General features: G+C 54.9%; 1 protein-coding gene across 1 annotated transcript in view; it reads left to right on the top strand.

The window, feature by feature from the left end:
* The window catches only part of ABTB2 (ankyrin repeat and BTB domain containing 2), a 201,334-nt gene that overhangs the window by 127,346 nt on the left and 46,097 nt on the right, over positions 1-27,891 (top strand). Inside the window, exon 2 of the mRNA XM_055141949.1 lies at positions 18,825-18,971. Within this exon, the coding sequence (XP_054997924.1) occupies positions 18,825-18,971 (147 nt within the window). The remainder of the gene's footprint in view (positions 1-18,824; positions 18,972-27,891) is intronic.

The raw sequence follows: 27,891 nt of genomic DNA, 5'->3' as shown, positions 1-27,891 counted from the left end.
TGTTCTCAAGGGGACTCTGCTGTCTGGCAGGATTGCGTAAGGCAGTATGGTGGCACGCTTCTACCTGACTTGCTGTTACCCGGGTCCCACCCACTGTTCACTTCGCTTACGGCTGACCTCCTGGAGCTAATTCGTGCCTTTAGTGGACCCCACAGCCTGGGTCGGGAGCAGCTTCGCAAAGAGTCCAATTAGTGAGGGATTTCTAGGAGTGCTGCCAGTGGCTCGCAGTCACTGTTGTCCGGTGGCCAGCACAACTGTGATCCCCACCCCAAGGGGTCCAGAGGACTCTGACAGACAAATCCTCTTCAGAAGAGACAGGGGAGCCCTTGATCGGTTCCCTCTGATAGTCCTCCTGTGGGGCGGATTGAACCAAAGCTTAAGTCATTACATGCTCGGAACGTGGCTCTTTGTGCTGACAGATCAAGTATGCTTCTCACCTCTGATAACAAAGAGTGTCTTTCACAGGCCCAGCTTTGGCCTTTACGTGCATTTGACCTTTAAATTCTCGTCAGAGCCACCAACATGAAGAAACCAGCTATTGTACAAACGAGGCAACTGAGATCTCCATGTCAAATACCTTCCCGGGTGTTGTAGTCCAATTAATTGCTTGTTGATAACATTCTCCCCCACCCCAAGCACCCCAAGGGTGGTGACCCCAAAATAGCTATCGGGCAGCATAATGTGTTTTCGGCCGGCTCAGACAACCCCTGCCACGGGAGTCTGTTGGGGGGCTTGGGGGGATGGGGCGTTACCAGACACACGGCACAGCTAGGCAGATCAATGAGCTCCTGCCTTTGGACCAGAGGGATAGTGCAAGGGGCAGGGAAGGCACTTACTTACTCGCTTTGCACGTGGCAAACCCCAGCTCAATCCCCAGCACCACATATGGTCCCCTGAGCACTGCTAGGAGTAATCCCTGAGCACGGAGAAAGGAGTAAGCCCTGAGGACTGATGAGTGTAGTAACCTCCACCCCGCCAAGACTCCACCTAAATAACCAAACAGCTGTCTGTGTAAACATTTCAGGGGGACAGAAAGGGCTCTCTGACCCTCACCCCTGCCCTGGCAGAGCTCTCTGCGGCTGGCAGGAGAGGATAGCCTTGCCCTGTAACCTGGGCAGGGAGTCACCCGCTGAGCAAGGAGCCTGGCTTTATCCTTTAGCAGATGAATCTGAGCCAAGCTGCCGGCCTCATGTCAGGAGAGGCTGACCCCGTGCCGGCACTCCAGGGGTTCCCAGGAGGCTGGCCCCACGAGGCACCAGAGAGAGCACTCACAGCTCTCCTCCCCGTGAGGGACCCCGCCCTGGCACCTCCCTTTCCTCCGTCACCCCCGGAAGACCTAGTCAGTCTTGTTATCAGTGAAAGTGGCCCGGAAGTCTCCCTGATGGGGAAGTCTTGGAGAATTCACCGTCTTCCAACATTCGGGTACCGCGTCTGCTCTGGGGAGGGAAGAGCCCTGCAGTTCTAGAGACCAGCTGTGGCCCTTCCTGCTTGCGACACCCCTTTCCTGCCGCCTCTCGGAGCCAGCGCCCCACTGGCCCTCCCACCAGAGGTGCACGAATAGTTCCGCTGGTTTCTCTCTGGAAGCTCCTCTGCCTGACGCATCCTCCTATCCCCAAAGGGAGCCTCTCCCCAGCGGGCAGAGCCTGAGGAGGGCGAAATCCCTCGCCTGGGTGGGGAACACCTGCAGTCCTCACTCAGCTCTGCTTCCTCTGCCGTGGAGCTGGCAGTTTTGCTAAGCACCCAGACGCACGCCTCTCAGGAACAGACCTCTCAGGTACATGCCTCTCAGGTACATGCCTCTAAGGTACATGCCTCTCAGGTACATGCCTCTCAGGTACACGCCTCTCAGGAACACGTCTCTCAGGTACACACCTCTCAGGTACACCTCTCTCAGGTACACACCTCTCAGGTACATGCCTCTCAGGTACATACCTCTCAGGAACACGCCTCTCAGGTACATGCCTCTCAGGTACACACCTCTCAGGAACACGTCTCTCAGGTACACACCTCTCAGGTACACCTCTCTCAGGTACACACCTCTCAGGTACATGCCTCTCAGGTACATACCTCTCAGGAACACGCCTCTCAGGTACATGCCTCTCAGGTACACACCTCTCAGGTACACACCTCTCAGGTACACACCTCTCAGGTACATGCCTCTCAGGAACACGCCTGTCAGGTACACACCTCTCAGGAACACACCTCTTAGGAACATGCCTGTCTCGTACACCTCTCTCAGGTACACACCTCTCAGGTACACGCCTCTCAGGAAGATACCTCTTAGGAACACGCCTCTCAGGTACATGCCTCTCAGGTACACACCTCTCAGGAGCATGCCTCTTAGGAACGTGCCTCTCAGGTACACCTCTCTCAGGTACACACCTCTCAGGCATACCTCTCAGGTACATGCCTCTCAAGGAGACCCCTTTTAGGTACACGCCTCTCAGGTCCACACATGCCACCCAGGTATCTGCCTCTCAGGTACGTGCCTTGCATGTGGTCCACCCTGGTTCTAGCCCCAACACTGCATGTAGTCCCCAAGCACTTCCAGGAGTAAGTCCTGAGCACCACCAGTGTGACCCAAGCCCTTCCACACACACCCTGCCCCCACTGCCCCCTGCCACACACACAAAAACAGCCATTTTTTTTTTCTTTTTGGGTCACACCCAGCGATGCACAGGGGTTGCTCCTGGCTCTGTGCTCAGGAATTACTCCTGGCGGTGCTCAGGGGACCATATGGGATGCTGGGAATCGAACCCAGGTTGGCCGCGTGCAAGGCAAACACCCTACCCGCTGTGCTATTGCTCCAGCCCCAAACCAGCCATTTTTGACATGTGGATGCTTAGCTCAGAATCCCTGTCATCGAACGATAGACAGTGTGAGTCCCTCTGCGTGTTCTTGGGCAAGTAGCTTAATCTCTCAGGTACACGCCTGAGAGATTAATCTCTCTGTGCATTTCTCTCTGTGCATTTCTGTTCTTAGGGTAAAATGCAAGCGCCATTCTGGGGACCTTGGGGCACTTGGTTTTGACCTCAGCTCCCCCTCCTTGTCCTCCTGGCCTGCAGTGGCTCCCTGAGGAGGTGGGTCTGTGACGTGGGTTGGGGGGGTGTCTCGGTTTTGCTTTCTGTTCCCGTAGGAGAGTTCTGCCATTCCACTGTCCTACCCATCGGAGAAATGGCATGGGGGGGGGGCAGGGCAGAGTGACAGCTCCCCCCGCCAGGCCATTTCCCGTGTTTATTTAAAGAAATCAAAGCCAGGCAGGCAGGCAGGCAGCGGCTTCTTCTACAGCGTGCCTTTCGGGAGAGCGCTGGGCTTCTTTGCTCAGTGCTCATGTGGAGCCCGTGTATTTATTTTTCAAACACGCTTTCTCCCTTCACTCTCACCCCTGCTTCCCTCCTTTTCTCTCTTTCTCTCCCTCCGTCTCTTCCCCGCTAAGGGAAAGGATCAGGAGAGTCCAGAGCCAAGAGCCAAGAGTGGGGCTCCGCAGCGGGCCAGCTCAGCACGAGGTCCAGGCCTCCCACCCTGCACCTTTGCTCCCCCCAGGCCCCCACTGGAGCCCAGCTTTTGTGTTTTTTACTTTTGTTGGGGAGTTCCGTCTGTTTAGGCGCCCAGGGCTCACTCTGGGGGTCCAGGGCAGTGCTAGGGATCAAACCCAGGCCTCCGAAGGCTCGGCGCGCGCTCGGCCCACTGGGTCATCTCTGCAGCCCAAAGCCCTTGTTTGGATGGCGTCCCATGGAGGCCAGCCCGACACGCTCTCTCCCTCCACTCACGCTCATGCCTGGGCCTGAGCTGCGGCGCCCGCGGGCCCCCTGCCCTCCCGCACAGCCGGGCAGACTTGTCTGGGCACTGCAAGGAGCCTGGCATTCTGGGATTTCCCCCTCCCGGCTCGGAATGGCATCTGAAGCCCAGGCCAGGCTTGCCGTGTGCTTTAATAATTTGAGAGCGTCTCATTTTCATTTTTACGGGGGCTCAAGTTCAAAATATTCCATTTCTCGGACTGCGGGTTTTTCCTTCTTCTTATCATTATGTTCTTGGAACTGCGGAGGTGGTGGAGGGGGGCCGTGGTGGGGGGGCGGGGAGGATAGACTGATGCCCGCCCTGAGCTGGCCGGCCAGTAGAAGCATTATCAGGCTCACGGCAGACTCCTGCCTGCGGCGGGAGAACCCGGGAGAGGAGCGAGCGGACAGTGAGTCTCCGGGCACAGTGACAGGGACAAGGACACCTTATCTGTGTGAGGTGCTCACTTAACACCCCACACAGCACAACTGACATATTTGAGTTGTCCCGCTGGCTCCTCCCTCCTGCTCCCGGAGTGGACGTTACCCCCACTCTTACCGCCAGGCAGACGATGTCCCTTCTCCAAGGCCACACCTGAAGGGGTGGGAGCCAGGACCAGAGGTCTAACTGCGCTCCGGTTAGAGGCGAAGGCCAGACACTGGGTGTTAAGAGGGTGGACCGCGTCGGAGCCATCGGACAGCGCTCGGGGCACTTGCTTGGTATGTGGCAGCACATGTCGCCCCGAGCATCGCTGGGGATCGCTGGCCCCATGGCCCCAAGCAGCACTGCATCCCCCCAGGTGCTCAGATTGGCCACAAATTACCTCCTGAGTCCCACTTGGGGACATCCCACCCCCCAACACACCCCCCTCCCAAAGAAAGCAACTGGCCCAGCATGGGGCAGTCTCGCTGAGGCTGCAGTGAGTGTCGCAGGATCCGGAAGGAGGAGCCCCTTAGCTTGGGAACTAGGATGCACACACACAGCAGGTCTCCGTGGGGGCCTGCGTCTGCGCCCCCAGGCTGAGGAAGATGGGGCAAAGGTCCAGGAGGAAACTGTGCAGGAGGTGTGGGCGCACCCCGTGGCAGGGGGCCCAGGGAGTGGAAGACAGGCTTGCCCCGTCTAAGCTGGAGCTCCCCTGAGCTCTGTTAGGAGAACCAAGTTTATGGTCAATGGGATTGTTTGTGGCTGCAGATGGCCACGGCTGGTGTTGTGCAGGGGTGCCCAGCGTCCAAGGTATTGGTCAGAGGTATTGGGGAGAGAAATAGGCGATTCCAATAAGAGGGGAGATGTCCCAAGTTTCTTTAAGGGTACAGGGTGGGAGAGATGTGGGGTGTGTGTGTGTGTGTGTGTGTGTGTGTGTGTGTGTGTGTGTGAGTGTTTGTTGAACTCTGGACAAGAGAGTGGCCTTCTGAAACCAGGTCCAGGAGCTTAACAGATGTCAAGTCTCTCCCTTTCACCATCTGTGACAGTGGCGGTCTGGGGGGAGGGAGTGGGGGTGGGATGGAGCTCTCTGGCGATGTTGCTGCAGCCTCTGTGATTCGGGGCGTACTGACTGGTCGCCGACTGGGGAAAAGAGAAAGGAGATGGAACGGGCCTCCCCTAGGCTTCGCCCGGAGAAAGAGCTACATAGCAAGAACAGTGGAGCTACACGCTGCAGGGGGCGGGGACGAAGGGGGAGGGGGGTCCACCCAGGCCGGAGAAGCCCCCTTAGAAAAGTCGAGATGAAGCTGAAGGAAGAATGAAGGGCTGTGTTGTATCGGCAGCAGCCTCTGCAGGGGGCAGTAAATGGAGTCGGGGCTCTTGCAATAGAGAAGGGAGACAAGCCTAATGTGGGGAGACGGGGCGGGGGGGGCGCGCCCTTATTCCCAGGGCTGTGTGGGGAAGGGTCCACCCACCCCGCCCAGCTGTCCAGGGCACTGCCAGCACTGACTCTGCCTTGCAGCTTCGGGAAGGGGCTTCGACTCAGACCGGCAGATTCACTCTCCACACTGTGCAGTTCACACGCCAGCCTCCTAAACTCCCTCTCTCTGCTGGTCCTCCCGACGTTTACGGCCCCACGGGGAGCTGGCTTTTTAATGAGCCTAATTTGAGGCCGTAAGTAGGAGTTTGTAAAACAAACAGAGAAGCTCAAGCTCGGGCCACAGCCCAGAGTTGCAGCTTGCGCCTGCGGAGTCCAGAGACAGCTCTGCCTGTGGGGGCCCGGGGACCACATCGGAAGGAGGGGCTCCCCGAGGGAACCCCCTCCACCTCCCCCAGGGGAATCTGCGCACAGGCTTCAGCCTCCCCCCACCCCCCACCCCCCTCCCCCGTTCTCCCGTTCTGGGTGCAATTCAGGCCAGGCTCAGGGGTAGGGTCTGGAGGTGCCCGGCGTACCCCAATACCAACCCCAGAGGCTTCTGCGAGCCAGAGTGCCACCAGCCCAGCTCTCTGCCGCTGTGACGAGACCTGGTTTCAAGTCAAGAATGAGGTGAAGAACAGCAGTGCTGAGAGTCTGCTCCCGCCTCTGTGCTCAGCAGTCACTCCTGGAAATGCTCAGGACCCCATCTGTGGTACGGAGGATGGAGCCAAGTCAGCTGCAAATAAAGAAAGTGCTTGAACCCCTGTACTACCTCTATAACTCTTTTTGAGTACAACGATTGAGTACCCCTCCCTCCACCATTGCACATTTTCCACCACCCGTGTTCCCAGTATCCCTCGGACCACCGAGGAAGAAGGGGAGCGGAGAAGGGGGGAGTTATCTTTTAGACATGGTATATAGCAATTTGACAAGACTATCTTTTGGCTTAGCTTCATTTTCCAGTGCATAGTACTTTTTATTAGATCAAGTAAGAGCCAACAGAAAACATTTTGGAGGTCTGTATGTTATGTATTCTTTCAGAGCTGTGTGCGCTTGTGCTGTGTTACCTTATGTGTCTGCATGTTTGCAGTAGGTCCTTGTTAAATATGTGTTACCTTATGTGTCTGCATGTTTGCAGTAGGTCCTTGTTAAATAAACTCTAGGTAGATTTTTCTGAAACAAGCTCCCTTGCTATAGCAGTAGATAAGACACTGATTAATATTCATATTTGGCTTTTAAAAAAACTGCTAAATGTGACCTTGTCAAGAGTGGAAAACTGACCCAAATAAACCTTGAGAAATTTTCAAAAAAAAAAAAAATGAGGTGAAGGAGGTGGGTGGGTATGATCAGGCCTGGGTTCACCTCTAAGCCCCTCTCAGGGGCCCCACGAGGAGGCTTCTCACCGGCAGGTAGAGGTGGAGGCTTCCAGGGCTGGGTTGCTGGGGTCTGATGTGACTTGGTGGGTGGGGAGAGCTCTATCTACTCTAGAATCGTAGAAGGGGGTCCCCTCTGATGTCATGGAAAGGGATGAGGGGAGGGCTGGAGAGAGTACAGCAAGGCCGGCACTTGCCTTGCACGTGGCTGACCCAAGTTTGGTCCCCGGCACCCCAAGTGGCCCCCAGAGCCCCACCACGAGCGATCCCTGAGTGCAGAGCCAGGCACTCCACACCTCGGGGTGTGGTCCCCCAAATAAAAGCCAGAAAGTAAGAGGTGAAGAGAAAAGAATCCAGGGAAGGTTGCTAAGTGAAAAAGGCCACCCCCCGTAGGTGGAGAGGGCCTTGCTTGTTTATTCATGGGTTTGGTTTCAGGGGCCATATCCGGTGGGCTGCAGAGACCGTGTGGTGCTGGGGTTGGAACCCCAGATTCCCATGTCCATCATCATGCACCCCAGCCCTTTGTGACATGTCCCCAGGGATCACACCCAGGTTTCTCCCACAGACAAGGCGTGCACTTTGCCATGCAGTCACCTCCCCGGCCCCAGCCCTGTTTAAAACTGAAAGTAGAGAGGCAGTCCCCAAAGCTTCAGGCACAAGCTTTAGGCACACGCCAAACACGGGGTCAGTGGTCATTATCTCAGTAAGGTGAAGTGGTGGTGGATGTCACCTCCCTCTTTCTGCTGACTTACAGTTCTGTAAGTCAGCACGGAGAGTGGCGCACCAGCCAGCAGCCCCAGGGATCGGGCAGGGCAGAACACTGCTGTGTGGAGGATGCTGCCGACCCCAAGGTCTGAGCTCAGTGAGGCTATTGCTGTCCCGAGCCCTCAGAGAGTTTTGAGCGGTCATTCTCCACCCCTGCAGAGACATAGGGGTTGCAAAGCCAGGAGTGACCCCTGAGCATTGCCAGGTGTGGCCCCCAAACTTAAATAAATAAATAAATAAATAAATAAATAAATAATATTCTCCTATGCAGAATTTTAACTGTCTTTCAGGTCAGATCATCTCCATTCTGAGGTCTTTCTGAGTCATTAGATTGTAGATAGTTGTTTTGCTGTTGTTCTTTTGTTGTTGTTGTTCTTTTTTTTTTTTTTTTTTGCTTTTTGGGTCACACCTGGCGATGCACAGGGGTTACTCCTGGCTCTGCACTCAGGAATTACCCCTGGCGGTGCTCAGGGGACCATATGGGATGCTGGGAATCGAACCCAGGTCAGCCGCGTGCAAGGCAAATGCCCTACCCGCTGTGCTATTGTGCCAGCCCCTTTGCTGTTGTTCTTGTTGTTGTTTTCAATATATTCACTTGCTTTCTTATACAAACACTTAATCGATAATTAACCTTCCACCAGATTAGTAACTGTTCACAAGAAACAATCTGTTGCTCTCTTCTCCACACAACATCTTCCTGCCATCCCCTAGCCCTGAGTTTCCCTCAACACTCACTTTGTGTGTGTGCACGTAAGCATGTACATGCTAAAGACTAAGCCCGGGGTCTCACACAAGAAAGACACGCGCTGGACCCCTGAGCCATATCCCCAGGGCCCAGGGTCCGTCTCTGTTTGCTACCCCAGTAAATCATATCCCCTGGAAAACAAAACGGGGGTTTGAAATGTTTGTGTAACCCTTGCCCAGAGAGAAACACTCTTGGTGGTCATATATGTCATATATGTCAGTTTTGGGTAAGCTTGTAATCTAGGGTGTTAACTTTATCGACTACTCCTGGTCTGTCTCCATCCTCAAGTTCTGTGAGTGTGTGTGCCAATGCTTATGTGAGTGAGTGTGTGCATGTGTGTGTGCGTGTGCATGGATGTGAGTGTATGGGGGTGCGTGTAAGTGAATGTCTGACTATGTGTATGAGTGTGTATGTGAATGTGTGACTGTGTGTGTATGAGTGTGTATGTGAGTGTGTGTGTGTGTGTGTGTGAGTTGTGAGAGAGAGACACACTGCCTTCCTGCCACAGTGGCTTGGGTTTGTTGCCCAGCACAGCCCAGGCCCAGAGGCAGCATGTCAGTCACCAAAACCGTGGCAGGGTAGAATTTCTTCCCTTCACATGCTCCCTGGGTCACGCAGGCTCCTGATACACTACCTCAGCTCTTTGGAAAGGGGCCACCCAGAATCTCTTGCCGGGTTTTAGAGATCTCATTCTACGTGAGAAGCTCCTTCCGTCCTTCACGAGTGAGATGTCTGCCCCACCCAGCCAATGTGGTGACTGTTGCTGTTTTTCTCTAGAGTTCACCTTTAGGTTTAATTTCCTGAAATGGATCCCCTTGGTGACTCTGGCTTTGTTTTACTCTCCTGCAAAAAGGGGAAGTGGCAGTGAGCAGATGCATCTGATTAGGCCCCCACCCCCCCTCCCACCCCCACCCCCTTGAATATTAAACCTCAATGCAGGCGCGCTGACACTTAGTCCTTTCTCAGGCAAAGTACTTCTCTCTGGGTCTGTGGCAGAACCAATGCGGACCTCAAAGAGGTGACCCGCCAAAAGGCCAGGGAGGGAGGCAGCCATCTTGAGGGACCCCCCGCATCCAGCCCCCTGCTTTCTTGGGCTCTTGGTGTTTGATCGTGGATCCTCTTTACCCTCTGAAATCCTCGCCTTGTTGAGGTTCTTGATAGTTGGGTTGGCCAGACCTGAAGACTTGGTCGGGGATCCGAGGGGAAAGAGGCAGCCCAAGTCCGGATCCCCAACCAGGGCCTCCCCAAGCAGGCCCAGGACCATCAGGAAACCCAGGGGGAGGTGAATGCCTGCCCAGCACTCAGGGTATTGCTTTTCACTGATTTTCCATAGAATGGGAGGCGTTGGCGATGAGCGTGTTGTCCTTTGACAGCCTTTGATTTTTTTTTTTTTTTGTCTTTTTGGGTCATATCCAGTGGTGCTCAGAGCTTACTCCTGACTCTACACTCTGGATTTACTCCTGGCAGTGCTCGGGGGAACCATATGGGATGCTGGGAATCTAACCTGGGTCAGCCACGTGCAAAACAAATGCCTTACCCGCTCTACTATCACTCCAGCCCCATGATAGCCCTTGATCTGGCCCTGGGCTACGGGTCTACAGTCACTGACATGCCTCTGATCCTACTGTGGAGGGCTCAGCTCTTGGCTCCCCAGCCTGACTTCACCCAACACCACCTTTGGCTCAGTTCTGGTAACTTCGCCAGTGGGAGCCAGTAGCCAGAGCCTAGGCCAAGTCTAGTTGTGTTTGCTTTTTGTTTCCTGGCCTTGACGAAGAGGAAGGGCAACCGTGCTGTAAATGGCCTGGGCAGCGGGGAAGGAGGCGTCCTGTCCCGGGGTGGGCATGGAGAGATAGTGTGAGTGGCAGGGAGGAGCATGTCCGTCATCACGTGGGCCCAGGACAGGTAGGGGAGCCCTTGCCTGCCTCCTTCTGGCTCTGTGAGCAGAGCCAGTCGACCCAGGCAGGGTACGTGGCTCATCTAAACCTTGGTTTTCTCTTTGGCAAGTGGAGCCAGTTCCCCGGTAGTGTCTTCAGGTGGGTTCAAATATTGGTGCATCCCTTAGACCGGAGAGATACTACAAAGCGGGTAGGGCATTTGCCTTGCATGCAGCTCATCTGGGTTTGATCCCCAGCATCCCTTATGATCCCCCGAGCTCTTCCAGGAGCAATCCCTGAGCACAGATTCAGGAGTTAGCCTTGAACATCACCAGGTGTGCTCCAAAAACAAACAAACAAAAATGTTGGTTCCTCTCATTCCCATCCCACTACTCAGGATGTGGTCTTCGTTCGTTACTCCGCCTGGTATTTTTGTTCTTATTTGGGGGCCACATGTGGCTGTGCTTAGCCTCTGACTCCTAGGAGTGCTCAGGGGACCATGTGAGATGCCAGGGATCAAACCCTGGTCGGCCATGTGAAAGGCAAGTACCCTGCCCTCTGTACTTTTATTTCACTTTTTATTATAGCACAGCAGGTGGGGCGTTTGCCTTGCACGAGGCTGACCTGGGTTCATTCCTCTGTCCCTCTCTGAGAGCCCAGCAAGCTATCAAGAGTATCCCACCCGCCCGGCAGAGCCTGGCAAGCTACCCGTGGTGTATTCGATATTCAAAAAACAGTAACAACAAGTCTCACAATGGAGACGTTACTGGTACCTGCTCGAGCAAATTGATGAACAACAAACAGGACAACAGTGCTACAGTGCTACAGTTATTTTATTTATACTCGGGTCCCTGTTTATTCATTCAAATTAATCCCAGGTTATGTGAAATTATTAATCCGGGTTATGCCTATTTCCTACTTGAGTACACATCCCCCTCTTCTCCCTCCTCGTCTCCCAAAATTTTGTCCTTGTACGGGTGACCGACAGCTCATCCCTCAGGCCTGTTTGTCTTCACTCTCTGCCTTTCCACCTTATCTGCTTTGGCTTCACTGGTCTCAGTACTTACCCTCGACCTCTGTCAAGTTAGAATGTCAGGAGAAATGGCCTGGAACGAGATCTTCTTAGATTCGACCCTCCTGGGGCCCCCTCTGGTTCCCCCTGAGAATTAAATGTTCCTGCTTCAACCTTTCAGCACTCTCAATACGACTAACACCCATACAGCAACTGGGCATTTTCACATACGACATATAAAATTCCAGATTAGAGAATGGAAACACTTTGAAGAAAAAAATAAAATTAAATTTAAAAAGGTCCGTATGATGTGGGTGATTTGGAAACTATTCAGCGGGGCAATATAATTTTTATTTTGAGAATCGTATGGATTGAACCCCACCCAAGCTTCCAGCTCCTAAGAAAACTGGCACGAGGCCCTCTGCCAAGTTTCCTCGCCGGGCAGTAAAAATAAAGCCCGGGGTTTGATTTTTAAAGAGACAGAGCACGGGCAGCAGGCTCTGCTGTCTTTACGAGCAACTTTCCCCTCCCCAGACATGAGAGGGCGGGCCGCCTCGACGGCACCCTCGACAGGGAAGCAGGGCCCACCTAGCCACAGTGCCTCCTCAAAGAACATTTACAAGTGTGGCGAGAGTGCTGGGTTATAGTCGTTGAGCTAGAGAGACAGGGAAGGTACCGTCTTGAGAGCTTTTTAACGACCGATCGGAAAAAGAGGCCTCTCACCCCAGCCGGCTTTCACCCACAGAAGGGTATCTTCTTTACGTTTCAAAGGCGGGGAGGCATTTCTGTCGGGAGAAGTTAAACCCGAGGAAACAGCCATGCCCGGTCTACTGGTTCCCACCAGTCGTAGTTCAGAAGGGAGATGGTGGGAGGAACGGTGGGGGAAAGGTTTAGCGGGACACACTTTAGAACTCGAGCACAGTCAGGGGCCAGCTGGTAGTGGGTACCTGGGGCTGGACAATCCAGAAGCCCTGGGGCCCAGCGGTTGGCAGAGAGAACGAACACCACCCCCGTCTTCCCCACCCCGTAACCCAAGCCCTGCTCCGAGAAGCCTCAGCTCGGAGAGGCCAGTTCTGCAGTCCAGAGCTTCCAGCCTGGTGCTGGCTTAGAAGAGGACTGTGGCCTGGGGCCAGACAGGGATCGGGCAACGGGGATCGGGGGCAGAGCTGTTCCGGGGGCTGGGAAGATAGCACAGCACACAGCACATGGGCAGTTGCCTTGCAAGCAGCCGACCTGGGTTCAATACCTACCATCCCATATGGTCCTCCGAGCACCACCAGGAGTAATTCCTGAGCGCAGAGCCAGAAGAAATTAGATGTGGTCACAAAACAGAAGAGGCAAAATATCACTTAGCCTTACTTGCAGAAAGAAGTTTGACCTTCTTCAGTAGTGTGGGCTGGGGGCCCTGGAAGCACAGAGCCAGAGGAACTTGGACACATTTGGGGGAGCAGGGACAGGGCCAAGGGGCTGCTACAGTGCCCCCATGAGGGAAGGGAGTGGCCTGAGCTGGGGCGGCACAGAGTTTGGAGATTTATTTATTTATTTATTTATTTATTTATAATTTTGAGGCCACATCTGGGTATGCTCAAAATCACAGCTGGTGCTCAGGAGACCATATGGTATGCTGGGTATCGAACCCGGGTCATCCATAGATAGGCAAGGCAGGCACCCTTGCTTACGTATGATGGCTCTGGCCCTAAGTTTGGAGATATTTCACTGGTCACTCAGCAGGGCTTGGAGGTGTGTGGTGAAGGGGAGAGGAAAATGGATAAGATGACTCAGAGGTCTCGTTGGGCAACTGGGTGGACAAATGGACGGATGGACATGGCACTGGGCTCAAAGGGGAGATGGCCGAGTTCTGAGACTCAAGGGCTGGGCAAGCAGACTGAGAAAAGTTGAGTGATAGAAGATTCGACTTCCGCATTCAGTTTGAGAAACGGGCAGGCGTCGCACAGTTCAAACACATTCAGGACACACGGGCAACACCCGGCTTCCACAGAAATGCTGACTTCACAGCCCTGGGGACCGAGTCCCGCTTCACACTCCGTCTCCAGTTCCCAGCAATATGTGAGCGAGGCACATGGGGGTTTTCTTTGTAACCTTTACAGAGTTTCAGGGGGATTGACTTGGGTCATCATTAACTTAATAAAGGAATTAAGGGAGACGTTCCTGCGGGCTTTCTTTCCCATACTTGCAGAAAGAAACCGTTTTCTTTTTTCCCCCTCCTCCAGGATTTTACTAAATGGCAAGGGGGAGTTGGGAGGCACCCTCCTTTCATTTCTTTGCAAATCCTTCTTTCAGGAGGATCTTGCCCTATGCCAGACCCCAACGCTGGGGATTTGTTGTGGGGAAAAGGTGTCGAGACAGTAAAAGGCGAATGATCCCCCATCTCCATTGACAATGCTGAGGCACAGGCTGAAGTGAGAGAGGAGGATTTCAGACAGACTGAGGGGCAAGCTTGGAAGGGCAGCTGTGGAGCTGCAGGCTGGCAGGGTGGGAGGGAAGGAGAGAGAACTTCCATCTGTGGACCTTCGGGGGAGGCCCGCTGCCCCCAGGAGGTGTCCGGAAACCCAAGGAAAGAAAGGGTCATGTTCTTCTCTGGGTCAAGCTATTTCCTCTGATCAAATCCCAGATCCAAACAGAATGGAGCACCTTCTCTTGCACCTCTCCTAGTGCTGTTGAGACAAAGCATATAGCTAGGTCGTTTTCAAGAGCTGGAGAGTGAAGAGTTTGGAATGACGGGCGGAAAATGGGGGTGACTGGTAGCCAGTCTGCTCGGCGAGGAAGCCCTGGGTTCAGTCCTGAAAGAGAGACAGGGGGAGAAGAGTTAGAAAGAGAGATTAAAGTTCTTTGGGGGGATGCAGGAGTGGCGGAAGGGGCAGTGATAGTATAGCGGGTGAGGTGCTAGCCTAGCACGTGGCCGACCCAGGTTCCATCTCCCACACCCCATAGGGTCCCCCAGGCACTGCCCGGAGTAGTTCCTGAGCATCACCAAGTGTGATCCAAAAGGCTGTTTTGTTTGGGGGCTACATCCAGCAGTGCTTAGGACTTACTCCAGGCTCTGTACTCAGGGATCATTCCTGGCAGGCTGGGATGGACCAGGGATGCCATGGATTGAACCCGGATCAGTCAGATGCAAGGCAAACACCCTATCTGCTGTGCTATCACTCTGGCCCTGGGAGACGGAAATTCTAACCCATGGGGAGATACCTCAGTGTTACATTCTACAGGCAGGAGCTCCAGATTCAATCCCCAGCGCTACTGGGTGTGCCCCTACCCTCCCACTCCCCCCCTACCCCCGACACACACATATGCACAAATGGGTAATACAAGGGGGAAAAATGGAAGTAACTTAACTGCCTTAGGGCAGGGGAATGGATGAATAAAGCATAGTTTATTCTCTTGCTTTTGTTTTGGGGTCATACCAGGAAATGTTCAGGGTTTACTCCTGGTTCTGCACTCAGGGATTACTCCTGGTTTAGGACTGAACCCAGGAGACCATATGGGGTGCCGGGGATCAAACCAAGACTGGGTTGCATGCAAGGCACGTGTCCTACCTACCCACTGTACTATCTGCACCTAACATGGTTTATCCTTAAAGTGGATTGTTAGTTAACACAGCGGTTAAAAATGAGTCGTAACCCTATTTATCCGCCTCAATGAACCGAAGAAGGTGGCAAGACTAAAAATAAAAGGAAATGAAATAAAATTCTAGCTCCAGTACAGTTCCGTATCCTTCGTAATAGCCTTGGGCAAGTTGCTTCACTCTGGGGGGGAAGAGTCTTGGTTTTCTCTTCTGTGCCCGATGGGTGTGACTAGTTCCTCATGCAGGGAGGCTAGAGGTGACCTTGTGCGTAAGTACCTCATGCAGGGTCACCCGTAATAAAAGCCGCTGTGGTCATCATTGATCATGATTGCCCAACCCCCACCCCACCCTGTCCCCCAAGAAGAATAAATGACTCCCTGTTTAAAAAAAAAAAAAAGTCTCATAAAAGCCAAAGGGCCTCTGGAAAAGCTGTAATGCTATCAATCACTGCTATTAACAATAGGCTCGTAATGACTCTTGGCACAGAATGAAGTGAAGGCCCTATTGGGTGGCTGAGGCCCCAGGATGGAGCGCTGTTAACCATGGCACTGCCAGGAACTCAGTCCAAATCCCCTCGGCACCATTCCCGCTGGGGATCCTCGGACAGATCGGCTGCGTTTCCCAAGCCCCTTCAGTTTGATCCACACAGAACCCCGGGGGCTGCAGCTTCAGAGCCGAGAATGGGGGAGAGGCCTGCCTTGCTCTAGGCGGCATTGAGACGCTCCTGCCTCCCCCCATCCCACCCCACTGGGCTGTCTGTGGGTCTCGGAGCAGTGGGCAGTTGGGGAGGCCATGAAGGAGGGTTTCTCTGCTGCCCGCGTTTTCTGGCTCACAACCCGCTCTGACCCACTGTGCTTGGACACTCAGCTGTCAGGGAGAGTTTCTGCTTTGGGCACCAGGGTTCTCTCCTTAGGGGGGGAAAGGGTGTGTGTGGGAAGGGGGGCTGGGTGCCCTCCTCCACCTCCCCTGGAAGCAGAGCTCAGAGGAAGTGCTTTGATGAGGCACTCTGCCGAGTGTCAGCTCCGGATGTGGTGGGACGGGCCGTGCCACCCGGGGAGGGAAGGGAGGCTGGGTTCAGGGGAAGGGCAGGGCTGACCATTCGCTGAACCTACCGAGGCCACGATCTGGGCAGCAGGACGCACCGGGGTGTTGGCCCCGGGATGAGTCCCCAGGGCTGAGTGTCCATAGAAGCTGCGGGGTCCCCAGCACTGCTCTCCACATCAGGCCGGCCTGGCGGGCTACACAGTGAGCCCCTGGCCCTGGGTCTGGGGAGGGGGGCGCCTGACCCAGGCACAGTGCCCTCCTCACTGTCACTGGGCTCTTTTCTCCTTTTCTGCCTGGGGGAGTGCTCGCGTGGGCGTCCACCCCGGCTGTTCTCGGGGGGCCACATCACACTGCCTTGGCGTTCCTGGCAGAGGGTCCCTCTCTGAGTTTTTATTTTGTTTTTGGTTTGGGGGCCACCCCTGGGAAGTGCTTTGGGCTTACTCCTGGCTCTGTGCTGAGGGGTGACTCCTGATGGAGAGAGCGGAGCTGGGCTTGGAACAGGCTGGGCTGCGTGCAACGCCAGTGCCTTAGCCCTTGTCCTCTCTCTCGGGTCCCGCTTAGTTACATTTCTTAAAACCTCTGCACTGGTTTCCCCAGTGGTTTCTTTTGTTTGTTTGTTTGGGGGTTTTGGGGTTTTTGTTTTTGTGGGTTTTTTGGGAGGGGTGCTTTTTTGCTTTTTGGGTCACTCCCAGTGATGCTCAGGGGTTATTCCTGGCTCTATACTCAGGAATTACTCCTGGCAGTGCTCGGGGGACCATATAGGATGCCGAGGATTGAACTGGGGTCGGCCGCCTCCAAAGCAAACACCCTTCCTGCTATCTATTGCTCCGGCCCCTCCCCAGAGTCTTGGATGGAGTCGGTGGTGCCCACAGCACTGACTGTTGCGGGGACTGTGTAGGTCTGACCTGGCTTCTCAGTACACTGTGAGAACCACAGCAACAGCGTTCCAGAGAACATTCCAGATTCCTCACCACTCCAAGCACCCACCAGCTTCGTGCAGCCTCACGGCTCCACACCAAGCAGGCACTTTTGCTATCTCTCCTGGGCACATGAGGAAACAGAGGCACAGAGATGAGAGGCCACGTCCCCTCGTCTCTGTCCACTCCTCATCCAAGACAGGGAATTCTGCGTCTGGGGGTTGCATCATCCCAGGGGCCCTCCCATTGACTCTAAGAGTTTGTGTTCTCCAAAAGGGGGCAGATAGCCTGTGGATATTTTTCTTCAGGAGGGAAAAAAATAATAATACTAAAATGAAGGGAGAGGCTTGAAGAAAACTCTGCTGAGTGGGAGTTTTGTTCAGTTAACCTAAGTGGGCATCTGCACAGGGGTTACTCCTGGCTCATGCACTCAGGAATGACTCCTGGCGGTGCTCAGGGGACCATATAGGATGCTGGGAATCAAACCCAGGTCGGCCGCGTGCAAGGCAAACGCCCTACCCGCTGTGCTATTGCTCCAGCCCCCGGGATTTGAAACTCTTAAGGAACCACATAACCCAGCTGAAGTAGGTAGGGTGACCACCCTGCATAGTCCCCGGCACCCCCTAGGTCCCCCGAGCCCTGCCAGGAGTAATCCCTGACCACAGAGCCAGCAGTAAGCCCTGGGCACAGCCTGGTTAAAAAATAAATAAATCAGCCAACGTTGTTTGCGCCCGTCTGCTTTTGCCTTTCGGGTGCTTTCTAGGAAGCCACACAGAGCGTGGGAGAAATGTGGCGGCTGCCCCTCCAGGCTGGGATCAGACGGCCCCGCTCGGCCGCGGGACGCGTGCTAATGAGAAACACCAATTGTGCTGGGCCGGCGCCCGGCCCCCCTCTCTCTCGGGGCCTGCTCCCGTCCTCCTCTGGAAGGAGCCGCCGGGGCAGCGTGTGCCTGGGAGAGGATTGAGGGGGGGGCAGTGCTGTCCTCTACATAGCGGGCAGCACCGACGTTTGTGTCCCCCAAGAAGCTCCCCAGAGACCAGAGACAAACCAGGTCTCCCTGTGACACCCGAACGCGCAGCCTGAGTGTAGGGTGGCCCCTGGGTGAACGCAGTGCTGTCAGTATTCTGTGGGTGGAGAGAGAATGCAGGGGTAAGAGAGTCCAGCCTCCTTCAGTCCCAACCCCATGGGGTTCCCCCAGCAGCTCCGGGTACAGCCTGGAGGGCCCCCCACCCCCCTCCAGCCCCGCTGGGGTGAATCAGCATGAACTGAGCAATGCTGCACCCTTGGGGCCTTGCCTTGAACTGCCAGCCAGGGGACACCCACCCCTACCCCAGTCCCCCCCCACACACACCCCCGAAAAACAAACCCAGAGGGGAAAGGGATTAAGCGAATCCTTGTATCACCCTGGCTGTGTCATCTGCTTCCTGGTTTGTCTCCACTTGCCCAGAATCACCTTGTTGTGCCAGAGAGAAGGACTGGGATGCAGGCACTTGCTTTGACACAGCTGGTTCCAGTTTGATCCCTGAACACTGCCAGGAGTGACCCCTGAACACTGCCACGAGTGACCCCTGAGCACAGAGCCAGGAGTGACCCCTGAACACTCAGCCAGGAGTGACCCCTGAGCACAGAGCCAGGAGTGATCCCAGAGCACAGAGCCAGGAGTGACCCCTGAGCACACAGCCAGGAGTGATCCCTTTAACACACAGGTGTGGCCCAAAAGGCAAAACAATAATTTTTTAAAAGCCTCCTGGCCAAGTGGGCCCCTCTGCATTTTGGACTCACGGTCAGCTGCCCTCGGGGGACCTTTGAGACCTGCCCAGGGCACGGGGCAGGGCTGAGCACTGAAGCTTGGTGTTCTTCTTTGGATGACCTGTCGGCTTTGCTTCCCCCACAGGTGTCCTCTCCCTCCCCGCCTACTTCAGCCCCTACAACGGAGGGTCCCTGGGCCACGACGAGCGGGCCGATGCGTACGCCCAGATGGAGCTGCGGACCCTGGAGCAGTCTCTCCTGGCCACCTGCGTGGGCAGCATCTCGGAGCTGAGTAAGTGTGGCCATCGCGGACCCGCCTCTGGGCTCCTGGCCTGCTGGCCCTGGCTGCCTGGGAGCCAGAGCGTCCTGGGCAGGGGTGGCAGCCAAAGGGGATGCTCCCCAGCATGGGGGGAGTGGGGGCTGGGGGGACATGGGGACTCTCCGCCCACAAATCACGATTTCCCGTTTCTCTTGGAAAATCTGAGCGTCCATGACACTGCACCCCATTCCCCTGTGGCTGGGGGTGCTCGGCAGCACTAACGGGCAGCACAGTCCTCGTCCCCCGAGAGCTGGCCTCTCCTTCATGACCTCCTACCTGCCCATTCCAGTGGGTCTGAATTCACCACTGGGAGCCCACATTCTGGGGCCGGAATGATAGGAACAGCAGGTAGAGCGTTTTCCTCGCACACGACTGACCTGGGTCCCATCCCCGGCATCCCATGTGGTCCCCTGAGCCACCACCAAGAGTAATTCTGGAGTGCAGAGCCAGGAGTAAGCCCTGGGCATCACTGGGTGTAGCCCCCAAACAAACAAGAAATAAAGACGCTACATTCCTTCTTTTTAAAAATTTTTTAATTAGAGAATCACTGGGATGTACAGTTACAAACTTATGAACTTTTGTGTTTGCATTTCACTCATACAGTGATCGCTTACCCATCCCTCCACCAGTGCCCATTCACCTCCACCAATGATTCCAATATCCCTCCCACCACCCACTCCATCTCCCACCACCCCACCCTGCCTCTGCAGCAGGGCATTCCCTTTTGTTCTCTCCTTTTGGGTGTTATTGTTTGCAATAGAGGTATTGAGTGGCCTTCATGTTTGGTCTATAGTCTACTTTCAGCTCGCATCTTCCAACCTGAATGGGTCCTCCCGACATCCTCTACTTGGTGTTCCCTTCTCTGTCTGAGCTGCCTCTTCCCCCAGTATGTGAGGTCAGTTTCCAAGATGTGGGGCACACCTCCTGGTCCTTCTTAAGTGCTTCCTCAGGCCAGGAAAAGGAAAATAGAATCGACCTCAATGAATGCAGGTGGGGTGGATGGGGTCTCCTCTGCCCTGGGTCCTCTCCCAGGACCCCACAGTTCTATATAACACACAAGGAAGCCCCTTGGCTGGATCAGAGGGTCCCAGACTTACTTGTCTAACTGCCCCATTTTTTGGGGGGTAAGGGTGAGGGGGACACTCAGTGCCCCTGGAAATCTGCCTTCTTCTTTTTATTTTTTTCTTTTTGGGTCACACCTGGCGATGCACAGGGGTTACTCCTGGCTTTGCACTCAGGAATTACCCCTGGCGGTGCTCAGGGGACCATATGGGATGCTGGGAATAGAACCCGGGTTGATCAAGTGCAAGGCAAACGCCCTACTCCCTCTGCTATTGCTCCAGCCTTCTTTAAGTGAATAAATGGATAAACAGCGCCCCCTAAGTTGTGCCCCGGGCTAATTGTTGGGGGTGGGGGGGCCGTTGTTCCAGCGCCCTCTGGGGGGCAATTTCACCACTTGGGGAACTGACAGTGGGTCAGGTCCTTTGGTTGACTGATGCTTCTGAAGAACTGGTAGGGGCAACAGGCCCCTGTGGCTTCTCATTACCCCCTGCCACCCCCACCCCCTCCTTGAGCCCCTGTTCTCTGAGACGTGAAGCTACACCCTCTCCCACCTGAACTCACCCACAGGAGCGGGAGCCAGTGAGGCGCGCCCAGGGGTGTCACACTCATGGTGTAGGAACAGGGGAGCGTCCCTCTCCCCGCCGATTCCACTCGTCATTTTTCTCTCGAGTTCTCTCACCCCTGGACAGAGGATGGCAGAGCCTTGGTGTTTCTTGAGGACACCACTTCCGCTCTCCCTTCAGCCTCCCAGGGACCGGGAATCAAAGTGGCTGGTCGCAGGACAGCCAAGGATGGAGCTCGTTGGGGGGGGGGGGGAGCTTGCATTTCCCAAGTCTGAGAGCCTGGGCCAATGCCCCACAGAGGAAAGAACCACCAGACACACACACACACACACACACACACACACACACGCATGCATGCACGCGCACACACACAGGTGCATGTGCACACCAGAGTCTCAGAGCAAAGTGGTAGGAAGGTGAGAAAGGATCTCCCCTTCTCCGTGACAGTGCCGCAGCCCCGTGGCCACCTGCAGAAGCGGCTGGCCTGTGTGAACTCTCACCCTGAGGGTGGGGCTCTGGAGGGCCAGAGAAGGGCCCCCACCAGCTGTTGAGTGAACTCAGCAGCCCTGAGGACCTGAAGGAGCCCCAGGCTTCTTTCCCCCTTGGGTACCATTTTGCTTTGCACTTGCAAAGGCACCTCTGAAGCCCTTTCCCCACCAGCCCCCATCCCGCCCTCAGCTGCCCTCAACTCTCCTGGGAGGTGTGTCCTGATGGCCAGGGGAGGTTCGAGAAGGAAAGTGAGTTGGGCAATCCCTCAAAATGAGAGTGAGTGGGAGCACAGCCCTGTGTGCCCGGCCGCTGCGTCACTCTCGGGCCTCTCCCCGGGGCCCAGGGCTCAGGGCGTGGTGGGGAGTGGGTGTGAGCCTTTGCCTCCGCGAGATGCCAGGCGAAGGACGAGGGAAGGACTGTGCCTGGATGCAGACACCCCCCCACCCCCACCCGGGAAGGACCGTGCTTCGATCACACCTTCCCAAATTCTGGACTGCCCCTTTCAGTAACCCCTGCTGCTTCCATCCCGGGCCATTCACAACACAAACTGGTCTGTGTGTCTTATTTCCTCCGCTTCCTCCAATGACCCGTGGCTTCCCAGGTCACCTGGCGAAGTCTCTCCTGGGGTGGCGGTGAGGGAGGCGCAGACATCATCATGTGTCCACCCTGACTCTCGTTCCATCCTGGTACTAGCTGGCCTCGGAGCCCAGCTGGGGAGGCTTTGCTGGTCCTTGGCAACAAATGCCTCCTCAGACCCTAGCAGCAAGTAAAACCCTCACTCTCATGGGCACTGAAAGTAGACTCTAGACCGAACACGATGGCCACTCAATACTTCTATTGCAAACCACAACACCCCAAAGGAGAGAGAGAGAGAGAGCAAAAGGGAATGCCCTGCCACAGAGGCAGGGTGGGGTGGTGGGGGATGGGGTGGAGGTGGTGGGAGGGATACTGGGATCATTAGTGGTGGAGAATGGGCACTGGTGGAGGGATGGGCACTCGAGCATTGTATGACTGAAACACAAGCACGAACGTTTGTAAGTCTGTAACTGAACCTCATGGTGATTCATTTAAAAATTAAAAATAATAAATAAATAAATAGATTCTCCCCCTAACCCGAGATCCAGTATAGGAACTGGCCTCATCCATCACCTACCTCTCCTCTGCTGGCTGCATTCCTGCCCCCACCCCCACCCCACCCCCCAGCTTGCTAGCCTAGGACCTCCATCCTGGCCCTGTGTCCCCTTCAACGCTCCCTCCCTCTTTCCTCTGTCTCCCCCTTCCGGCTTTGGTTGGTTCAAAGCAATGACACCACCTGGCCTTTACTGGATATTTCTTGTAATGTCCTTTGCCACCCCTTTCCTCAAACTGGAATCTCAGCTTGAGATCACTTGGCTCTCAGTCGTCCCCGTCCCCTTCTTCTGCACGGGCGCCCCAGTGGCTAAGAGTACGGCCTGACACCGCGCCTGTGTTAGACGGGACCCGCGCTTCTCAGCCAAGGTCGTCCCTAAGGGTTGGTGCACAGCCTGGTCCCGGCTGCTGAGGGAACCCAGGTCAAGAAACCGCCCCAGGCACTGTCTCAGAGACAACCCGACCGGCCGCCTTGCCCAGCTCCTCACCTGAAACCAGGGCTGTGCTGCTGGAAGCGGGGAGGAGACCAAGGTGGAGGCTGAGAGCGCAATTTTCCTCTCCAAGACTAAAGAGCTTAATGAGGCTAGCGATACTTGGCACCGCGCTCCTCGCAGCTGAGAGTTTACCCCGCGTTTTACATGCATGAACTCTCCGCAGCTCACCAAGACCAGCCTGGCCAGTCGGTTAGCAGGTTTCCTTTCCACCCCAGGTTCAGCTGCCCTGGGACGGGGCCTTCCTCTGCCTCCCCCTACCCCCCTTTCCCCTCCCCTCCCCGTCTCTCCTTTCCCATGAAAATGCAAAAGGGAGGGAATAAGAAATAAACAAAACCCAAACATGGCTTTTTGTAAAGACAGCCAGATGGCCTCAGCCTCCTTGCGGAGACGGCGCTAAATTCCAGGCTCTCGCCTGCTGTTTTTATTGGAAGGCTCATAATGAGGGTTGGACAGACCAGAGTGAAACTTGCGGTACTGCTCATCAGGCTCCCAGGATTAACAAGCAGCGGGGACCTGTTTTTTTCCATGCCTCATGGGTGTTTCTGGGCTGCAGACAGAGTTTCACTGAGCTTGAGATCAATTGGTTCTCAAGGACAAGAGTCCGTGCTGAGGCCCCCCTGTGCTAAGCCAAGTTCATGGCCCCGTTTGAGCCAGCCGCACGGCATTTCAGACTGACTGTGGGGGGCCAGAAAGATGGTGCAGAGAGGAAACCTAAACCCAAGGCCTCACACCTGCAAAGCAAATGAATGCTTGCCTTGCATGCAGTAGACCCACATTCAGTTCCGTCACTGCATATGGTCCCTTGAGCACCATTAAGAGTGATCACTGGGGCTGGAGCAATAGCACAGCGGGTAGAACCTTTGCCTTGCACAAGGCCAACCCGGGTTCAGTCCCAGGCATCCCATATGGTCCCCTGAGCACCACCAGGAGTAATTCCTGAGTGCAGAGCCAGGAGTAACCCTTGAGCATCGCCGGGTGTGACCCAAAAAGTAAAAAAGAAAAAAAAAAAAAGAGTAAGCCCTGAGTACCACTGGGTATAGCCCCCAAACCAGAAAAACAAAAATAAGCAAAAACAAAAAACTGCATTGTACAACTGGGGCTTGATTACCCCCCATACGAAATCTACTGAAGACTGAAGTTCTTACTTGGGAGGGAGTGGGTACACCTAGCAGTGCTAGGAGGATACTCCTGTGCCCAGTGCCTGGGTGACTGCACAGTGCCAGGAATCAAGCCCAAGGCCTCACACATGCAGAGCAAATGGTCTTACCCTGAGTCACATCCTCAGCCCAAGGCTGAAGCTTTACTATCATACATTAATGAATAGGGTTCAAGGGCAGAGCTCAGAAGGTAAGTGCAGGTGTGAGGCCTTGGACTCATCCCCAGCACCATAAAAACATGACAGAATAGAGGGGCTGGAGCAATAGCACAGCGGGGAGGGCGTTTGCCTTGCACACGGCCAGCCCGGGTTCAATTCCCAGCATCCAATATGGTCCCCAAAGCACCACCAGGAGTAATTCCTGAGTGCAGAGCCGGGAGTAACCCCTGTGCATTGCCAGGAGTGACCCAAAAAGAAAGAAAAAAGAAAAGATAGAAATGAATTCCTAGGGGGCAGAGAGGTAGGACAGAGTAAGGTTCTTTGCCTTGCACACACCTGACCCGGCTTCCATCCCTGGCCACACAGGGTCCCCTGAGCACTGCCAGTGTGGCCAAAGTGTTGAGGGACACGGGAGATACCTCAACAAGCTGAGAGCGGGCTTTGCACCTAAGAGACTTGGGTTTGGTCCCCCGAGCGCTGCTGGGAATAATCCCCAAACTGAGAGTAGCCCCTGAGCACTGCTGAGGTCAACCCCCAAGCAAAACAATAACAAGACTGTCTAGAGAAATAACACCACTGACATGTGAGACACAGGCCACTTGTTTATTATTACTAGACTGGAAGTGCCTTCACTCTTGAAGTGCTGTTTACAGCTCTCTGTGCTCTGGGATGAACCTGAGAAGGCGGGGGCTGGGCGGGGGGGAGGGGGGTCTGGTCTGTCCCTGCTGCAGGCCCCACGCCCAGCAGCGGAGGTCCCGTGGTCAGGCGCCCAGGACACAGGGTCCCCCACTCGAGCCCTCCTGGCTCACAGTTGTACAACTGGAACCACCAAGTCCTTCCACTTCTGCGAGCCTGTTTCCTCTCTGTAAGACGGAACTGCCGCCCCCTCCCCTGCCAGGAGGGCTGTAAAGATTAAATGCCTCTTACTCTCTGTCTGTCACAAAGCCTAGATGAGCCTGGGTGGCGGCAGGGAGAACATCCACCCTTGGAGACCCGCCAAAGAGAGCGGCCTGCTGCGGCCATCCCTGAGCGCTGCAGAGGACTCCGGGCGCGGGGTCCGGACAGCGTCGACGGGCTGGTCGGCGCTGTCGGGGGGGCCTCTGTCTGTCCTTCCGGCCTTCGAGAGAGACTGACAGGGCGCAGCTGTGTGCAGAGGGAAGGGTGTCAGCCGTCCGTCTCCAGCCGCCCCTGCAGCGTTCCTGTCCTTTGAATGGGCTGTACTCGGCTCCTGGGTTTCCCTTGCGCGGGAGCCCAGAGGAGGTTCTTCCATCTCTGCTTCTTGTGGTTTGCATTTGGGCCACAGCACTGGTGCTCAGGGCTCTCTGCTGGCTCTGCTGGCTCTCCACTCAGGAATCACTCCTTGCGGGCTCCATGTGGAATGCCAGGGATGGAACCCGGGTCAGCTCTGTGCAAGGCAAGCACCCTACGCCCTGTACTATCTTTCCAGCCCTCTGTTCTCTGCTCTTTTTTTTTTCTTTTTGGGTCACACTGGGTGATGCACAAGAGTTATTACTGGTTCATGCACTCAGGAATTACTCCTGGTGGTGCTCAGGGGACCATATGGAATGCTGAGAATCGAACCTGGGTCGGCCTCGTGCAAGGCAAACAAACGCCCTACCCGCTGTGCTATCAATCCAGCCCCTCTCCACTTTTTTTTTTTAATTGTTTTTGTGTTTGCACCATACCTGGCTATACTCAGGGGTAACTCTTGATTCTGCACTCAGGAAGAATTCCTGGAAGGGCTCAGGGGACCCTCTGGGGTGCCGAGGAATGAACCAGGGAGGCCGCATGCAAGGCTGGGTGCCTTACCTGCTTACCTGCTTACCTTACGTGCCTTACCTATTGCTCCGGGACCCGTCTCTGCTTCTTGTTCGGAGGCAGCACCCGTGTTCAATGGCTACCCCCGGGGATGGTGGGGTGGGCTGTGCAGAGCCAGGCTCTCACCCAGGGCTTCACACATGCGAGCCCAGGGCTCTATCAAGGAGCCGCTCCCGGGGGCCACCTTTCGTTTCTTTCTAGAGGTTCGGGGCCACCTTTCGTTTCTTTCTAGAGGTTCTTTTCCTGCATTCGGGCTGGAAATGTGCTGCCAAAGGCTTCTACACCAGGAACAATAAAACCGCCATAAACTTAATTAACAATAATGGCTTCTCCCCTGTCGAGCCTTTGAAATGAGATTTCAACAGGATTTCTCTCTGATGCTATCTCGGCGTCTCTGAGTTCTCCTCCTTGTGATCCCGTGGCTCTGCCAAAAGTTATGACACTTAGACAGGGGGAAGCTGGAGCTGGGTTTCAACTCCTGGCGGCCCTCAGAGTTGCATGGCGAGTCAACGGGGCCAGGCGGTGGCCCAGGCGGGCGGCGTGGAGGCGGGTTTCTACCACCCAGCGGCTCGAGGGCAGGGCCGGGAGCAGGTGTTTCAGGGCCCAGACTGTGCCCTTCCAGCAAAACGTGGGGCAATGTCCCCAACAGGAAGAGCAGCACTGGGTGCGCAGGGGACAGGGCGTGGGGGCTGCAGGAGAGAGGAACCGGGGTGTTGAATGTGTTCCGAAGGGTTATTGCCCTCACCCACAGGAGGCACTCACGGCTCTGGGCAGTGACGTACAGAAGGCCCTGGTTAGAAGGAGCAGGGCCCCTTCGATTTGAAGGCGGGGGGTTTCAGGCTGTGGACTCTGGGCTCTGAGCCATTTTCCTGGAGTCTCAAACTCGAACCAACATTAGCTTCACCAGAGGGACATTTCCAAAATACAGATGCCAGGGGCTGGAGCGGTAGCACAGCGGGTAGGGCGTGTGCCTTGCATTCGAGGCATCCCATCTGGTCCCCCGAACACCACCAGGAGTAATTCTTTTATTTTTTTTATTTTCTTTTTGAGAGATAATATTTCATTCCCAAGAAATTTAAGAAATTCAACTCATAAAATAATTTGCTAAAAGTTCCACACAGCTAGTAAGTAGCAAATCCAGAAATTTAAGCTGGAATGATTTCTACAATGCCAGTATTCTTTTGCCCTGTTGATGTCTGACCCAACAATATGTAGATTACAGTTTCAGGTGTGTTTTGGACTACCCATCAAAGAGAGTATCTCTATCTTTAACAGGGTTGTGAGAAAATTTGGTTATAAAAAGGAAGTCCTGAGTTAGGCCATTCTGTCATGGTTATTTCGGGAAAAGTGAGATCTCTTGATGTGCTCCAGTAAGCCAAGAGGCACCTGTGTTAAGAGGATATGGACCTTGCCTTTTTGTTGGGAATAACAAGATGGTAGTAAGTGATGGAGACTTAGAAAAAGTTTGTTATCCCTGACCTTAAGTAATTATCTTCAGTGAGCATGTCAGAGTAAATGGAATCACAAAAATGCATACATTCTCCCAAATTATTCTTTTTATTTCTTTTTGGGTCACACCCAGTAATGCTCAGGGGTTACTCCTGGCTCTGCACTCAGGAATTACTCCTGGCGGTGCTTGGGGGACCATATGGGATGCCGAGGATCGAACCCGGGTCGGCCGAGTGCAAGGCAAACGCCCTACCCACTGTGCTATCACTCCGGCCCCCGAAATTATTCTTTATTATTATTCACTAGGAGTAATTCTTGAGTCCAGAGTCAGGAGTAACCCCTGAGCATCACTGGGTGTGACCAGAAAAGCACCCCCCCCCCAAAAAAAAAAGCAAATGCCCAGGTGCAGCCCCAGACCCATTTAATCAGAGCCGGGAGTCAGAAACAGAACCCAGCTCGATGCCAGAGCATGTGTGAGGTCCTGAGTTTGATCCCTGGCACCACAGATGTTCATTAATCAGAGTTGGGATGGGGGGGGGCGAGCAGTCTCTCTATGTCCTCACGCCTCCTGGTCC

This window comes from Sorex araneus, chromosome 6, assembly GCF_027595985.1.
Source record: "Sorex araneus isolate mSorAra2 chromosome 6, mSorAra2.pri, whole genome shotgun sequence".
NCBI lineage: Eukaryota > Metazoa > Chordata > Mammalia > Eulipotyphla > Soricidae > Sorex > Sorex araneus.
Note: the sequence above shows the minus strand (reverse complement) of the source record. Positions and strands in the feature narration are given on the sequence as shown.